Genomic DNA, 19160 nt, shown 5'->3' with positions numbered 1-19160 from the left:
AACTTTCCAAACCAACTCCATAATCTTGTGTTGCGTCAAACGTGCCACATGTGAACGTGCATTGTCGTGGAGAAGAACACCTTTCCGATTGACGAGTGAAGGGTGTTTCTGATGAAAGGCTTGATTTAAATATTCCAATTGATGACTATAGATCTCTCCATTGACAGTTCGCTGTGGATTGAAGAGTTTGAAATGAATTACTCCTTTGATGTCCCACCAAATGCAAACCATCACTTTCTGCAGATGGAGTCAGGGTTTTGGGGTAGGACTAAGCCATTGTTTTTGGCATTTAATGTTCGCATAGAGAATCCATTTTTCATCACCGCTGACAATTCTGTCCAAAAATGGTTCATGCTCATTATGCACCAGAAGAGACGATGCAACATTCACACGTTCGAAACGATGATCATCGGAGAGTTCGTGAGGCACCCAGACACCTTCTTTAAGCAGTTTTCCCATATTCCTTAGATGTTTATGTATTATTTCATGAGAGACTTGCAATTTCAGGGCCTTTTCCTGAGTGTGTTGCCTTTGGTTAGATTGAACAAGCATCTTCAGAGCATCAATATCAATTCCAACATGTCGGCCCCTGCCATCACAGTTTTTAAAGCTAAAGTCACCTGCATGAAATTTGCTGAACCATCGTTGACACTTACAAATGTTCAGTGTTGTTGTTTTTCTTTTAAAGTGGAAATACTTAACCAGATTGCATAACTTGGAAGGAACTTTATAGTGTCTAGTTTCAGTTTTAAAAAATTCATATAATTAGATTTTTTTATTGAAATTTCAAAAATTTTATTGAGACACTTTTTAACAAAACAATAAAAATACTTCATTTTATTTTTAAAAATTAAATAGTTTTGTTATTGATCAGAAACTTCTATTTTGTAACCAGTCAGTTTAAACTTTATTGATTTTTATTAACATATTTTATTTCGTAATTTAACTTTCTGATTGTTGTAGTCAACACATTTGGTTATAAATTGAAAAAAAACATGGCAAAACTGATAGATTTGTCGATGTCTGAGATCTGACCTTTCAAAATGGTGTCAGGGTAGACTTGGTAACAATATCTTTGCAATCAACATTGTTTTTGGAACTCATTTTATATCTAATAAACATACTTTGTTTTCAATAAGTTATAAATTATTTAAATAAATTATTTTGATGTGGTAAACTTAACATAATGATAATATTCAATAAACAAGATTTGAGTCACTAGAATATTTTGCCATTGCTACTGTACTCTAAACCTAACAAGGCTTACCTGATATTTTCTCCCAGAAGAACATTTTTTTAACTTTCAAACAAATATAATTCACACAAAAACATTTTATTCTTAAGTCTTATAAACATTAAATTCTGTTGTTGTTCTCTGCAGGAGCTACATCTAATTGCTTTCTCAGAAAACCATAAAGTACTTCTTGCACCACTTTATTTACTTTACATTGAAATAAATAGTTTATAATCTGTTCTATTCAACTGCTGGTCTTTCAACTTACCTGTAACTGTATTCAAAGCTGTTCTTCATTTGTAGTTGTTTCCTTTTTATGATGGCACAGAGGCTGTAACAATTAAATTGTTAGACAGAGAAGGAAAATCACAAAGTAATAAAGACTTGGTTAATTGTATTTTCAAGGGATGATAGTTTCTTAGTAAATAAAACCTATGTTTTAGGAAGGGTAGAATAATTCTAAAAAATTTATAAGTGCATTGTTTAGAGACAAGTTCCTTTAAACTGTACAGAAATGTAAGTTTGAATATTTTTTATTTTAATATTCCACTGAATAAATAATAAAAATGACAAAATATTACTGTTTAAAATATTTTTGTGTAGAAAAATTGGTTGAATTAGTTAGAATTATTATTTTTTACATAAATTTTGAAATTTATGTGCAGGTGTGCACTCAGTGCCTGAAAGGTGCTCACCGGTCTGGTAAGGAATGATATGGAACAAACAGGAAATATTTTTTTTGTGATTATATTGATGTTATAGTATCTTCTCTTATACGTACCTACAGTACTGAAAATAGTTATAGAAACTGCAAGGGATAAAGCTGGTAAAAAAAAATAATCAAGTACTATAGGAATTCCATCCCTTGGTTTTGTGAAAATTGTACCAGGGTGCAATCACGTGTTGATAGTTTACACACTAGTGTACTAGTACAAGTTTTGATACAATGTCCAGTAGTAACAGTGGCAGTAGAAGTGTGAATCCAGTCATGACTCATAAGAGTGAAATACCACACAACAAGCATACAGAGATTTAAGTTTTGACTTGTCAAGAACACTCCATGTGAAAAATTGTAGCAAGACTCATAATAAGAATTTTATGCAAAACTAAGGAGTGTATGTAAAACTGGTACTGTTAGTAATGGAAGTGGTTGAGGTAGAAACCAAAACTCTCCAGAATTGATGTTACATATCTCAGGGATAAACATTCCATGAGTACAGATGGTGCAACCTTGCTATAATTACCCTGTGAATGTTACCTCCAGAACAGTAAGATTCATATGAGGATGAAGTGGTCTCATTGGTTGAGTAGCTGCTCAAAAATTGCTGCTGAGAAAAGTAATAAATCCAGAATTATAAAATGGACATTGTACTACAAACAGTGAAAAGACCAAAGCAGAAGAAATGTGCTCTTTACAGATAAATCCAATTTTGAATTATTAGGCAACAATTAAAGACAGTTTTCAGTGATGGAGAGGAGATTGGTTTCAAAGTCAAGGTGCAACATCTAAAGTGAAACATAATGGACGGTCAGTACAATTTTTGGGAAATATCTCAGCCAATATATTCAGTGATATCCACATTAAATTGTGGCACCCTAATTTCTCACAGTTCAGTTAGGTTCTGGTATATCATGCCAATCTGTCAGGAATATGACTCATTTGACACAAATTTATCTATCAGCAAGACAATGATTTCAAGCATATAGAAATTGTGGCAAAATGTCATATTGATTGTGAAAAAGTCAATGCAACCTTTGAAACTGTGGCTTCACCTGTATAAAGTCCTAATATGAACATTTTTTTGGTTGGGTAGACTTTTGTAAAAACTGATAAAATCAAGTCAACCAAAAAATGTAGTTAAAATATGGAAAGTAATAATGGATGTTTGAAATAACCTTCTGCAGTTGTGCATTGATAAACTATGTAGCAGCATGAAAACAAGGTGTAATGCTGTATGTAAGCTAAAGGACTTACATAAAGATACTATTTAATTATACAATTTTTTATATTTTAATATACAACTTACATTTTATACCATTAATGAATTCACTAACTTTTTGCCATTTCTCATTGGTCTTAACTCGTGTATATCACTTGTGTGATTCCATAATTATTTCCAATACTGTTTGTGTGTTCATAGTGTATACATGGATTGCATAGTCGTTTGCTTACTCTGAAAAAGTTCGTATATTTCTTAATTTTTTATTTTTCATGCAGCATGTTTGTGTCATCAGTGAACATGGAAAACAGAAGTACTCTACAAAGAACTGTAAGAACTTTTGAACAAAAGGAAGTATGTGTAGTTCTGATACTTGTACATGTGTGAGTAAACTGTGTAATATCACACTGTTGTTTGGCAATCATAGACAGTTCCTGTTTTTGTTTTTTTATATAGGTATCTGAATCTTACAAAGTTACATTTCTGTTCCATTTGGTTTGCTAAAGTTTTTTTTAATGAGGTATAACAGTGTGATACCCTCTAAATTACTGGAAATAATGTATTAATGTTCATTATAAAATATTTGTGAGATGTAAATTAAGTTATATGGTATATTTGTAAAGTTAAAGAAGAGCTTACAATTAGTGTTTATGTTTAAAGCAAGTTTGCAAAGAGAAAATTAGCTTTGTTTGAAATCATTCTGTAATGAAAACCATTGTTGAACTAACCTTAATTTTATAATTATGTAAAGAAATATGGCATGGGATTTTGTAAGTAGTTCTTATTATGATTTTGTATCATTATATATTTGGTTATGTGTAATGTGGGTCCTGTTTAACAGACCCAGTAACCTGAGCACTTATAGAAGTTCTAACTTTTGAAAATTTTGGGTTTTCTGAGTTCTTAATTGAGCTTTTTCAGCTTGATTCTTCATAATGTTAAATTAACCTCTCTCTCTCTCTTTGCTTTCTTATCTGCTTATTGTATACACTACAGAGAAAGATGCTTTCATAGTCTTTTATATAAATTGACAAGTTAGTGCTTTCATTAAACTAAAGTGCCCGGTGTTATAATATAAGAATTGTTATGTACGCTACGCTTGACTACCTTTACTTGTTAAAAGTTAAAGACACAGACATTTCATTAGAGATTGAATGAAGTTTTTAGAAAGTATTATTACTGTGATGTTAGAAGTCACTATAGTAATACAAACATTTATATTTTTATGGGTTCTTGAAGATCATAAAGGTATTCAAAATAGAAGTGTGCTTGTGGTTGTAACTTTTTAATGATGAGGATGATTGGTGCAGTAACATAAGAAGTGGGAGATTTTGTACAGCATGGTAACTCAACAAGCATCTTTAAATACTTGAAAGTGTACTAAATTACATACTACATTAAGTTCACAGAAGCCAAGAAATTATAGAGTAAGTGCTATATGATATTTTTTGTAGAAATAATAATATGATCAGGAAATTTACCTTTTGTAATAATTCACTTTGCCAATTAGGGATGGTGTTATTATTTGAAAATAGGTGTGCATAAATGTCTTTTGTTCATTTGAAAGGGAGAAAATTCTACATCAACAAAACCATAAGATTTATACTATGATTTTTTTAAAACCAAAGCTAAGATTTGGGACTTTTGTAACGAATGAAAAACTTCCTATGATGATAACACACTCAAGTGGCAACTTGAAGTGGTACTCAGTTGTAGATAGGTTGCAATGTGGTAAGAATTACTTAAGTGTTATGCTGGAGTTTAGCATCTCACACGTACCTGAGCAAGTCACGCGTCTTGCTCTCTGTATAGATTTCAACCAATCTTACTAGTGTGTTAATACTTTTATCCAAATCACCTATGATTGAGGCTTTATTAGAGTTGCAATTGTATAACACATGCATTTGTTTTTCGATAACCTTTTTCTACTCAAAGATTAGTTTTTAACCAGTATGTTTTAAGTATAAAAATTTCACACTAAATAAACATTAGGCAAAGAAAATCTAGTTGAAAGTTGATTACATCTGTATCAAAGCTCAATAATGTGTTGAACTTGATGTATAAACTAGCTAAAATTGTCCCTCTATCTTTCAGTGCCTCCATATATATAATTAACAATGTTCTTTTTTATCATATATCTATAAAAAATGTGCAGGAGAAAAAAATGTTTTGACACTTTTTTGGAAATGATTGATTTTGCTAAGTTATCAAGAAAGTCATGAAAAAGTTGTACATTAAAAAAACATTTCTTGTACAAGTTGATCACTTAGTCAAGGTCTGTTAAAACAAAACACAAATTTCTTGAACTTTTAGTTTGGGAAAGAAAAATGTGGTTGTTGGCTCTGTTTACTGGTTCTTTAATAAGTAACCTTAAATTATTTTTTCATTTTTTCTCAGACTTGTGACTGTGTAAGAGAGAACTGGCATTATAGGAAAAGAGATTTGAAATGAATGCAGAAACATGTCTTACCATACAAGTACATGTATGAAAAGAAATTACAATAGTGTAGTTTCAGTGCACTTAAAATTTAATCTTTTCTTTCAAGGGTGGTTTTCTTGATTTTTTTGAGGTGGTGTTTTTTTTTTTCTTTGTTGTTGTTTTTTTTTTCATGAAAGTGAAATATCAACTGGATACTTCTTCGATATTACCCTAGTATTTTGATGAAGGTAGAAAATTATGAGAAAACTACCTGAACCCATAAAAACATTTAGTTATTTATTTCAAAATGAGTCTTCTTAAATTTAGACAATTAGAAGCATGTGGTCTATGCTTAGATAAAATAAATCTGTTGCTATTTTTTTTCCAATCTAAAAACTAGAGTTGAGTGAGAAGTTTTTCTTTGCTGACATCACATATTCATTTCTATCATGAGATGAATAGCCATAACGACTTTTTAGAAATATTATTAAACTTTACCATTCAAATATCACAGCTGTATGTTGGGGTACTTGTTCTTTATTTCAATCTGAGAATATTAATCAACCTATTTCATTATTTCCTGTAGCAAGTTTGTATCTCTTATTCATGTGTTGATGTATGTTGAAATGCTCATATCTTGAAGTTCTTGGAACTCGTTATTTTTGTTTCTCATAAAAACTGGGATAATAGTTTTTTACATATTAATCATTGCCATGCCTGCTTCTCAGATTGTTTACAATATTGTAAAATCAAAGCTCTTTTTTTAGTAAAAATAAAAAGTAGCATAAGTTCTGCTTATAATAACCAGTGTTATTAAAAGATTGTTGCTATTGTTTTTTAATAAAAAAACAGATTTCTTGTTATAAAAAAATTTAGATACATATATTTACTGGTCATTTGACTTAGGAAGCTGTAGTCAGAGAAGTGTTTCATATCTGCCTTAGGTATATACATTGCTACTCTCTTAATTGAAATAGTAAACTTAGTTAACATTTAAAACGAATTCAAACATCTCATGTTGTTAGTTGTGATTCTGTATTTATCTGAATTAGCAGCATTTTCATAGAGATTTATGTTATGAATATTCTGTGGGTTATTCATTTTTACAGTTAGTAAGTGGATCAATGTAGTATTTCACAGTAAATATACTGAGTTTATTGTAACATCATTATGAACTGATTTAATCAGAATATACGTCCACTCTAGTTAAATTTTGGGTATAGAAATGGTAAAATGTTTATAGCCAGCTTTTTTTTTTTCAGTTTCAGGAAGAAACTTGTTCTTGAGTCAAAATATTAATTTGCAAGTATTGAGTAAAATATACGAGTACATATATGATGTATTATTATTTTTAGATTAGTCTTTCTTGTCAATATTAAACCTTAGTTATGGATAAGTTCAGTATTAGTAAATCATCAAAGGAACATTTTGATCTAATTTGTTTTGTTTTTCTCTCTTAACTCAATCTTACCCTAGGTTACTTTAGAGTTGTCCTGCAAATATTACGTACTTGAAGTGAACGTGTCAAAGTATAATGAGTGTCAATATAAAATTAATTTGCCTTGAGCATAATATCATTACATACTTCAGTTTGAGCAATCATTTATTTCTTTTCCAATAAAAATACATGCGAGTTTTGTGGCTTTGCGTTGTTTTTTAATGATAGAAAATGCAATATAACATGTAAAAATTTAATTATCTTGATAGATGTTATTATTGGTTAATCAGTTTATTTATTTATTTATTTATTTTTTCAGCAGGATAGTAAATAACAGTATGAAGTTAAGTGTTCTGTAATACAAATATTTTAGAGAAAAACGTGTGAACTGGTTTCATATAACTTTTTCTCATTTCATATACGTAGAGGTGATGTTTCGTATATATATAATAGGTGACGGATTTGTTCCATTTATGTAACTTAGTGTGAAGAACCGTTTTTTCTGTTTGTTTTTTATTTGGACATCCCAAGAAGGCAGATGTCACATGTTTTAATTGTAGCTGGGTTCCAGATTACCTCAATTACAAATGTTGTCCATATCAGTTAAGGACTTATCAAATATAATGAATATGTGACCTTTCTATAGAAACTAATAGTTGTACTGTGTGCTGAATAAAGTATTTTTTGCGTAATTCTTACAGAGTTTGCAAAACTTTTCACCTCCGTTCAGCCTTTATGAAAGTTCATTTATTTTTTAAAAAATGACATTATGAACATAATCTTTAATTTTACACAATCATTACTTTACAGATGTCTATTCAAAGTATAGAAATTGCATTAAGGTAATGAGAAAAGTTAACAAAGCAGCGATACAAAACAGGATATTTCAGTTAAGTGGTAAAAGTAATATTCCAACTGTTAAAGATATTATTAATAAAAGTATTAAATAACCTTATTATATATAAATATGTTGAGAAATATTAATGATTGATTATTACTTCCTTAACTTCTCTTAACGTACGAGAAATTTAAAACATTTCTATTTATTAAACGTCGCCCAACTTTTCATCGAGTTGGAACGTGTTCTGGTTCTTTTCTCTCTCTCTACGTAATATTTTTTCATCGGAACAGCAATGAAAGATATCACCGTAATAAACCTATTTTCGAAGCTAGAAGAATTAGAATAAGTGTTTAATTTCTTGAAAAATCTATAATGTAGGGTGCATACGCATCCTTGAAATTTTGAGTAGAATTTCTGGGACTTGAAAAGGGGCCTTTTTTTTTGCAAAAGACTTGAAAATATTATAATAGCGGGATATATCGATATATTTAACTTTAATGATGTTGCGTAGTTGAGCGCAATAACTAAAGTATTTCTTTTCTTTTTAGTCTTCATTCATATGTTGAACAAATAAATACGAGTTTTATAGAATTTTAGTGAAATCCTATTATCTTTGGTGTAGAATTTAGCTTCCAATAAGTGCTTGAAAAACATTCTGAAAGTGCTTAGAAAGTCTTTGAAATTGATCTGAGCAATTCAGTATAAACCCATGATAAAGGTATATATATAACTTACTGATACCAAGGGACAGAAAAAAAGGAATGGGCGGGCTTTCATAGTGTATGTGTGTGCGTAAAGCATTCCTAATTTGTTAAAAGTTTACTGATTTATCGTGTTTCGTATAACATGAGAGAGAGAAGGAATAATTGAAAAAGATATTTAAAATTATTCCAACACGTTACACATAACATTGTTCTCACATGACCTGTTTAAATTGTATGCGACTAAAGATATAAAACACGAAAATCGAAATTAGTCTTATTTCACGCAATACTTTCGGGACTTTATTTAACCTGATAACTCGTTCAAAGTTTTTGTGTGTTTTTTCAGTCTCATCAATTTATTTCCGTGTAGAAACCACGTTATTTTCAAACCGTTTCATTTATCTAAGGATTAAAAATCAAGACTCTAGTAAATATGGCACATTCTGCACTTAAAAAAAAAATACCACATCCACGCGACCCCTGACCACCTTCAGATATATCTATATGCAAGTACATCGTGACGTTTACCAGAAAGCCAAGTAAAGAACGAAAAATATAGTTGGACTGTGATTTAGCTTTCTCAACTTAATGTTGCATATCGTAGTGATCGAAAGCAGTATACTTGTTTAGACCAGACAGCGTAAACAATAAAATATATTTTCTGGCATGGATAAGTTTATTCCAAAAAGTAGACTGGTCAATACTAACCATAAAATTCTATGTGAATAAAATGAAAATGCTTTATACAGTTTCATAATTCAATAAACACGGAAATTGCGTTATATTTCGGGTGTACTTTATAGAAAATAACGTATATATATATAGCTTCATATAGTGTATTTCCGTATATTAGAAAGTTTCACTTCGGAGATTTTTGAATTTTCATCAGGGTTTCTATAAAAGAATGTCTAAATCGTTTTAGGGATCACTTTATTGCAATATAATGTGTACTTTTGTATGTCTTTCTCCACCATACTCAAAACAGCGGCTTCTATTATAAGTTTGAGAAATGTATCTTGGATTACGTAACGATTAATCAAGGCTTATAACGATAGTAAGTTATGATAAAACGCATGTTTTTGACGGCTGACTATCATCCTGTCCTGCTAGTTTGGAGCGAGCTGCCATCGCTACCATATGAGCAGCAGTCTTAAATGTCATAATTGATTTTCCAACGTGTGGTCCATCGCTTGTTCTGCTGGGCAGTGACATAAGATGTTCCTGAGCTTCGGAGCTCATGGGATCAACAATGACCAGCACAATCACACTTCCGTCTACAGCGCCCACGACTAAAGATTTACCATCAGGAGTGCTCTTGATACAGCTGCTCTCTGCTGACAACCGGTAATTGGCGATCATTTTCCCATCAGTTACACGGAAAAGCCGAATGGTTTTTCTCCCACTGTGATAATAAACTACGTATTCATTTGTGGTTGTAAATAATGTTGTAACACTAAAAACACCTTCGCTTACACGAGGAAGAAGCATGTGCACTGTGTTTCCATGGCGGAGTTCTAGCAACTCAAGTCCTCCTCTTGAAGGTGCAAATAGACCATACTTTCCATCTGTGGTAGAGCATCCATTCCACTTGTTGATCGATCTGACAAATTTTCTCGCCTTGACATCGACAACATGCGCTCTGTCTGTTCCAACTAATGCTATGAGATAGCCTTTAGCAGGATAAGCACTTATGTGGGAGAATCCACGTATAAGGTTAAGTTTTAGAGGGATCTTATGAAGTAAAACTCCATTTTTAACTTGGTGGACGGAAATACATTCACGTCCTTTCTCCAGACTAACTAATACGAGATAATGACCATCTGTTGAAATTACAGCTGGTTTAAATAGTAGAACTGGAAAATTGAAGGAGTATGCTATATTTCCTTCCGGAATTCTTCGCACTACACACTTTGCTTCTGAATCTGTGATCAAAGAAACAGCCAGAACTCGCGTGTCTTCCATCATTAAAAGCAACTGGCGTACGTTCTTCTGTTCGTGACGCCACGCAACGCAAGCCTTTTCCAAGCTCCATAACAAAACGTGACCAGTTTCCACACTTACAACATAACGAGAGTTGTTTGTTATTACAGCATGAGTGACTATGGCTCCCACGGGACTGTCAGCCAATTTTGCCCATAATTTGCCAGTACTAAGACACCAAATACCAACACAACTTCGAGTTACTGTGATAGCAATTTCACCAGTTTTAGAAATACTGATGGAATCGATTGGCATTTCCATGCGATCCATTAGATGAACTTGTTCGAAAATATTGTTAATGTTCCACACTTTAATTGTGCGATCAATGGAAGAAGAAACAATACCATTGAACTCATCAATTATTAGAGGTTCAAGATGAAGTATTCTTCCAAAATGAGCATCTAGAACTTTAAGTATCTGACCTTCTGTAGTGTCCCACACATACAAGTTTTTCCTTACACCACCAATTGCATACTGATTGTACCTTGTAAGAACCAAATTGCTCTGGGAATGTAGAGGTTTTGTAGAAATATTTCGCACTCCATGGGGTAGGTCTAGAGTTAATATTCTTTTTTCATTGAGATCCCAAAGGCTGAATCCACAGACTTGAACTGCAACAAGAAATCTGTCTTCAGGTGTAAGACTAAGCTCTAGAATTCTGTTTGCATTAGTAGTTATATTTTGGTCATATATCCACCCATCTGTATGGATTTTATACACCATAACATCATACCCTGAATTATTTCGCTCACTAATAAACACCAGATCTTTTTCTTTGTTAAACACGAGACCTCCACATAGTTTCAGATCGGTTAGTTTTCTGCCTCTAATTACAGTACGAAGTATGATATCACATTCTTCCCCATCTGAGGCCCTAAGAGCAACATGATACTCAGCTAAACCAACAAATATCACAGATATAATTGAGCAGTTGACCTCCAGAAGGTCCCGGGAATCCTTTTTTTTTCCAGTAGCTAGTGAGAAAACACACCAGTTTTTCTCAGTCCAAACAGCTAAAAGCGTTTCCGTTATAGAAACACCTACCAGATGTTCTTCAGGAGGAAATGTTTCTTTCAAACTTTGAACTTCACCAATTAGTAGATTAAGGATTAGTATTTCGTCATAGTTTGTGAATGTAACTGCAAACTTGTCATCAGGACTGAGAGCTAGTGTTTGCATAATGCCCTGAATATTTGGATTGATGTCTCTGGTCACTTCTCCCGTTGACAAGTCCCACATGAGAAACCTATTAGATACAGAGAGCACATAACGGAGATCAGATGTTAGAGCAAATCCAAAAATAGCAAACTGATGCCCCTCAAGAGAATATTTCAGAGGTCCACCTGGAGTGTGAAGGCAGTGGTATGCTGGAATTAATGCACAATGTTGTGGGCCAAGCTCATCACACTGCTTAATTAAAGAATTGACGTTTTGATGCATATCTTTCACTGGCAAGAGTCTACCAACAATCTGTGGTGCTAGCATATTAGGATACTGACCAAGTATTGCTCCGCCAAGCCTTATAGCATCTGCAACTAAAATCACTTCCCTCATAGCTTCTTTTTCAGTGAGGTACTCTCTTGCATCTTCAAAGTCGGCCAGTACTGCTTGAATTGGACAGCTGCTCATTTTGCTGTGGAGCCACTGATAGTTGAACAGGACATGCTCAAAAAGATCATCAAATCTCCGTGAACGAACTAAATGGAAAGCCATTTCTCCAAACTTGCGAAGATTGTACCGAACAACTCTTCCGTCATTACTGTAAAAGACTAAAGGCTGCAGTGGTACTTTTCGGTCTGCTTGTCCTTCTTTGCTACTAATGCCAAACCGATGTCTTTGTATTTCTGTGTATTTGAAAGGTTTGGGATTTCCTCCACCCCAGATCCCAAGAAAATAATCGGCTATGCAGGAGTGGAAGTAACTGACAGCATTGAGGTTTTTAAAGTATCTTTCCAATGCAGCTTCACGAAATTGTCGATGATACCAGTTCAGAACACTCACGCCATCTGCCTCTCTTTCCGTGAGATAATTGGGAAGATCATTTCTGATTCTTGTCCACAGCAAGGGAGGAATACGTCGAACAGGTGGAAGATGATACTGGTATATGTCATCCAGAACTTTATCATCTAGAGATATTAGATCTTCCAACTCACTCTCACTCAGCCCACTCCTTGAGGCTGTTATGTAAGCTAGTGCATGAAATACGAGTGTTTTACCATGTTGCATCTCAATCCTGTCCAATAATTTCATAATACTGTCCATAACAGTTGATGCTAACGTAGTTTCTGTTGCTTTGGAATAAGATTTCCATCGACAGATATCTGCAAATACTAATTTGACAAAAATTGGAAGACTGCAGCGCACGAGAGCACTACGCACAACTTTCCATTGGTAAGCGTTTAAGTCCCGACAAACTCCCTTTAACCAAGATTGGATGACAGTGATGGCTAAGTCTACTCCCAAAGGCTTCACCTCCAAGAATTGTTCACTGTTCTCTAATATGCGTTGAATAAGCCGGAAATCTTTACTATCTCCAGATACTGAAGAAACTACCATCTTAACGTAAGGAGGAAGATGTGTGGGTAACCAGGATAATTTATTAGCTTCATTCGGTCCAGACAGTTGGTCGATAGAGTCAATAAAAATATACAGGGGTTGTTCTTTTGTTGCTTGGGCAAGAAGCCGCTTCAGGAATGCAATAAGAGGAACAAGATCATCTGGTATATCTGTCCAGGGAAGGATGAAATTGTAGGATATCTGTTCGCAGATGCTAGTCAACATGGGAATAATACTGGAACTATCTGGCGTAGTTCCCAGAAAGCGCAAGATAATGACAGGTTTTATTTCTTGGTTACACCACAAAGAAACCATACTAGCAACCTTAGCTAATAATGATGTCTTTCCGCATCCTCCCTCGCCGTGTAAAATAAATGGTTGGTCAGAAGGGCCTTGAATATAATGTCGTATAGCTTCCAATTCTTCTTCCCTTCCCTGGAAGATTCGAACAGCGTTATTACATGCGTGAAGATGTTGAAGAATCTCCGTTACGATTTGACCTTGGGAACTGAGGTCTTCTTTCCTCATCGCGCGGTCCACGAGTTTGATGATATGCCTGTAGAAGTGAGATGTGAAGTGTTTCAGGTAATCTTTGTGAGCTTCTGCATTCAATCCATCCTTTCCACTCCATTCCACAGTGTACCTAAACAGTTAAATATATATATATATATATATTACGTATTTTACACATATTAACAAATGTCCGAATTCTTTATACTTTCGTAATTAATTATCATATAGTCTCTTCTGTTTCTTGCAATCTGTGCTTACAGATGAAAAAAACAACAACAATAAATAAAACACAATTTAAATTCATAATTAGCTTAAGACATCAACTAGAAACTGCATTTCGATAAAATACAAGGAGCCAGTAAATATAAAGTACTTTTCTCCACGAATGAATATAAAATTCAGCATGGAAATATATGGTTGAATCGTTCGCTTGATATTATTAAAGAAATGTAATGTAGCTAACTGTAATCATTATTGTAGCTAAAAATGAAAACACCTTGGCTATGTTACATGTGGGTGAAACTTTTGTACAGTAATTTAGTGAAAATTGCCATAAACATTTCTCATGTCTGGCCCCAGTATTTCTTCAGTAATTTGACCAAGCGAATCTCATACTCGGATCAAAAATCAGGAAGAATAACAGGATGGTTTGTTTGTTTTAGTGCAAAGCCACTATGAGCTATTTAGTGTGTCCACCACGGGGAATCTAACCCCGTATTTTAGCGTTATAGGTCTGTAAACTTACCGTTGTATCACCGGGGACTGAATCACGGGTAGAAGAATTTCTTTAAGTTTAAAATTCTTATGTAGCGTGCTTTGATATTTCCAGCTGTAAATATATGTAATTCTGAATTTTAATTTGTCAGAATGAAAACGTTTGCTTCGGAGTGGTGCTCTTTATTTTTTTATTTTTTGCCAATGGTAGTTCATACATATCTAAAACATTTTTAAAATTCCGAAAACAGTTAAAATGGAATAGAAAATATATATATCAAATAAGACTGTTAACATGGCATCATCGGTGGATGATCCGAATTTTGATGTTGCCCAGATGTCACTTCTGCCACCTCATATTTATCTGTCTTAAACAATTACAGTTTTCACTGCAAGTTGTTACTTTCTGCATAATTGATCTGTGATGATATCAATTTTGATTCTCACACTTGTTTCTTCAGTTTCACCTCTACTATATAGACTGAATGCATTTTTTTTTGCGCCTCTCCATCCATACCTCGACAGTTTCCTACATTTAGATAATTCTTTTGGCTGAAGAAAGGTCATAATACTCTGCTGGCCAGCCAGCCTCTTAGCTGGTAGGAAATCAATATTGCTTCCAATCGTACCAAGCATATCCCCTAATAAATTTATATATATTTAAAAAAATATTCCATTAATGGCTTTTGGCTTATAATGGTAGAAAACGATTTAGCAATTATAATACTGAAACTTATGGAAATTAAGTTCAGGGATGAAAGGCGTCATTCTGGGAACACACAGAGAATTTAGAATTGAACATTAAATTTTATCATGAATTCAGATTGGTCTACGGTGAAGAGAAGATAATACATTATATGAAAAAAAAAGCTGATTACACTTATCATTAAACTCAAATTAAAGACAAAATACGCATTTTTTGAGGTATTAGTTATTTAGATAAAAATTCAAAGAATTCATTAAAACGTCCTTTCATTTTTCATTTTTATTGCATGTTACTGCTTTTCATTTTATATTGAATTGGTGTGAATCTTTATTTCTCACAACCGGAGAATGATATCAAACAAATGAAACTGTTTATTTTTAAATTAAATATATTTTAATATTCAGAACGCAGGCTCTACAAAGCCAGTGTATTTCCATTGGAAACTAACCACCGATTACTTCGCTCCTGATTCAAACTAGCAAGTAATGAAAATAGATCTTTACAAGCCTTATAGTAATCATACTTAGGTAACGAGATATTTATTCCCATTTTACTTTCCTAAGATTTGTCTTATCCTTTAGTACATATATACCAGTCCCGAAATATTTCTTTTATGTCGCATATCATTTGTAGTTTGAAATATTTACTGATGGTTAAAAACTATAGTTTCTGGTAAGGAACAATGCAGAAGTTAGATGTCACAAGTGATAAAATGTTCTATATATTGAATGAATCGGTTGGTTGTTTTTTAGAGCAAACTACACAATGGGCTATCTGCGTTTTATCCACAGCAGGGAATCGAACCCCAGATTTTAGCGTTCTTAGTTCGTAAACTTATAAGTGACCACTGGGAGATGAATGAATTGGAATATCTAATATTTTATTTTATTCTTTCCAACCCTCGATAACAATGTAATCTGTATGTGAGTAAGTTTTGTAAAGTAAGGGGTTATTTTATTTCCATTAGTACTTCATAATATTCTTGACAGTGTTATCACTCTATAGCCAATAACGTACAAATATAATTTAAAATAATATTTGATGATGACTATTCAGGACTCAGATTTGTAAGAAAGTAGAAAACTATGCATACAATGTAATTAACTTGTTTAAATATACTTACTTCATCAAAAATAATAAACATTTTAATGCTCATTTAATAACTTTCTATTCAACTAATGATTCGTTCGTTTTGTACTAAAACTTCAAATTACGACCATCATATTGAATAATTATATATTTCTGCCTTTTAAAACCTCAGTGTAAAGAACTGACCAAAACAGTTGATGATAATTTGGTTTGGTTGTTGTTAAGCACAAGGCCACACAATGGGCTATCTGTGCTCTGCCCGCCATGGGTATCGAAAGCAGGTTTCTAACATAGTAAGGCCGTAGACTTACAGCAGAGCCACTGGGGTGGGGGCGCAATAATTTGTTTAATGTTTTGTGACTCTTCTCGTATGTTATTAAGCACTATATATTCACCAAAGTCACAGACTTACTAATAATTTGGTGCATGCATAGTTTGGAAAAAGTGTCTAAAAATTGATAGACAATTATAGTGTTAATTCATAAAACAACAATATATTTTATTGCATTAGTACGCTGTGAAATTCAACAGAGAATAGGCATATAGTCAACAGCACTCAGCAACAATTACTGAACTACACTTGTCTGTGTAAATATTGGGATTTGGTGTATCTTTTATAGCACACTCACGGCCTCAAAGCGCAAAGTACGATTTTCTGGAAATGGTTCATGAACCTCGAATTTTCAGTTCGCCTCAAGTATTTCTTCGAAATTATATAATTTTCTTTATTGTAAATTTTTTCATTCTCGTTTATCGTCGTTATTAATTCTAACCATAGTTAACATTTTTGGTAAAGTGAATTTTAACTTACAGAGGATAGGAATAAATACAAAACATTCAAACATAAGACGCGTAGTATACATGCATGCTAGGTATTTTCTACTCCCTCTATTTAATTCTAAAGTTCACAAAGTATTTCAACATTTTCATTCAAGTAAATGTATGTAGGCTTAACTGTATAACGTTGGTCAAGAAAACAGCTATGTTTTTTTGTTGTTTTTTTTGGCCTAGTTACCTATTGTTTTGAGTCATGCCTACGGTATTACTTGCAACTTCGCGTGGGAAATATTTATATAAAGTTGAACATGCTAGATGTTGAAAAAAGAATCGACCCTTTACACTGGCGGGTCAACTGACAAACTCGTTTTTTTCTATGGGAATGATCAACAATGATGCAGGTGGCGCACATGTTCTGGGAAGAATAGTATTATTGTTTATTTCATATAATGTTGAATTTTGTTTTTTAAAATCTGGGATACTTTCAAAAAGTTTAACAGTTTTTCACGGGGATCCCTGGAAGGCGCTGTCTTTCGTCAAATACACTCATATTGATTGTATTTTGAGTCATAAAAACAGTGTTTTACTTGTTCTACACTGTGTATAGTCTCTTTTTTTTAAAAACTCAGTCAGAGTCAGATAATTTAGATTCACTCTATGGTATTCAATACATTTTCTGATCGGTCCTCCAATTATTTTGCGAATCCTACCCAATAACTCGTGGGGAAAATTAGTGTACTTAATAATACTACAAACGATTAATTTTACTGACGAAAACGAAAGCCTGTACACAATTAAGAATCAGGTTGAATAGAAGGTTGTGGTTATTTAATAAACCTCTCAGGTAGGTAGTTATGCATTCCATGTAAGTTAAACAAATAAAACTAATTATCAGCACCGTTTAGAAGTAAAATATGTAAACTTACTTAACGTAATTCGGAGGTTCAATCTTAGCAGGAAGTCGATCGTCTCTCAGATTGCTCAGTAACTTCTGGGCTTCAGCATCCACCGTTCGATTAGAGACGTCTATGAACTGAGACGCTACGCGTAAGTTAGCCATGTTGATGTTATTAATTTGACGGACATATGCCAAACAATGACTTCGCGTGTTCCTGGTATTCAAAATTCCGTTGATCACTTCCCTTTCCGTTACTGTTTGAATAACACACAAGTCCATTATTATATTAATAATAAATGAATCTAATACTCTTACTAATAGACCATCATTAATAAGTAGAGGCAATAATATTTAATCATATGACATAAAATCCCTCTCATTTCACCTTTTTCCGTTACAAAAGTGGAGCAACAAGATTTCTGTATCACTAATGTACAGTTTTTTATTTTACTGTTTGAGAGAACACACATCAAGTAAGTTAATTCTAAACCAAAGGAATTTTTATATAAAAAAAGTAAAGGTTATTGGGAGTACTGTGAAGTAGGGTCTGACATTAAACTATGATTATTTTATAAAAAGTGAAATATTTTGTTTCTTTATTCATTATTTTAACAACATGATCACACCCAGTGAAGCATCCAGCTCAGAGACTCGTAGAACTCAGCCATATCTACTATAATTTGGAACAACGGACGATAGGGAAAGCAACCAATTGGTAGCATCGATCGCCTGAAGCAGCTTCTGTTATCTGAATAGTTGGATTGAATGTCACTCTTATAATGCATTTACTGTTGAAACTGCGAAGTGTTTTGTAACCCCACTTCTCGAACGCGAGACCCTCAGATCCCCAGTCCGATATTTTAACCACTACGTCAGGCTAGGGCCGGCGCGAATAATCTTATAATTCATGTATGTTTCACTCTGAGTCGCCACAGCGAAGAGTTTTATTTTTCTATTGAAAATTCATATATGTTCTAATATTACAAAATAATTTCTATCTAGTTAGTAAATTATTCTTCTATAAATAATTCGTACTCCTGCTATTTTTCATTGAACAGTTAAATGGAGAGGTGTCTATTACTAAATAGCTCCACATCACTACAGCACATTTTCATATACTCTTATTTATTTACTAACTAGCTGTGTACCCGTCCTTCGTACGGGTTGTGTGTATAAATAATACATTAATTTAACAATTAACAAACATATTACTTGTACATTATTTACATTACATTTTACATGTTTTATTGTACATTATTATAGCAATTAAATATGTGGACCATGTGTTAACTGCGTCACTTAGAAAAAACGGAAAATGTCAAATTGTGATGAGTTGTACTTATGTGTTTGT

General features: G+C 33.1%; 2 protein-coding genes across 4 annotated transcripts in view; one reads left to right on the top strand and one right to left on the bottom strand.

Moving 5' to 3' along the window:
• The window catches only part of LOC106478876 (hypoxanthine-guanine phosphoribosyltransferase-like), a 41031-nt gene extending 33282 nt beyond the window's left edge, over positions 1 to 7749 (top strand). For 2 of the 3 annotated variants that reach the window (XM_022382557.1, XM_022382558.1), the window contains exon 8: positions 3453 to 4571. In XM_022382557.1, coding sequence (XP_022238265.1) covers positions 3453 to 3472 — 20 coding nt within the window. In that variant the 3' untranslated portion in view covers positions 3473 to 4571. Of the gene's footprint in view, positions 1 to 3452; positions 4572 to 5571 lie in introns of those variants that run through there. The other variant, XR_002610000.1, reaches the window with a different exon arrangement.
• A 557-nt stretch (positions 7750 to 8306) lies between these two features.
• The window catches only part of LOC106478875 (NACHT and WD repeat domain-containing protein 2-like), a 42423-nt gene continuing 31569 nt past the window's right edge, over positions 8307 to 19160 (bottom strand). The window contains exons 6-7 of the mRNA XM_022382556.1: positions 17838 to 18063; positions 8307 to 13755 (exon numbers count right to left, since the gene is read on the bottom strand). Coding sequence (XP_022238264.1) covers positions 9636 to 13755; positions 17838 to 18063 — 4346 coding nt within the window. The 3' untranslated portion in view covers positions 8307 to 9635. The remainder of the gene's footprint in view (positions 13756 to 17837; positions 18064 to 19160) is intronic.

The sequence above is a fragment of the Limulus polyphemus genome, unplaced genomic scaffold (assembly GCF_000517525.1).
Source record: "Limulus polyphemus unplaced genomic scaffold, Limulus_polyphemus-2.1.2 Scaffold258, whole genome shotgun sequence".
In the NCBI taxonomy this organism is placed as follows: Eukaryota; Metazoa; Arthropoda; class Merostomata; order Xiphosura; family Limulidae; genus Limulus; species Limulus polyphemus.
Note: the sequence above shows the minus strand (reverse complement) of the source record. Positions and strands in the feature narration are given on the sequence as shown.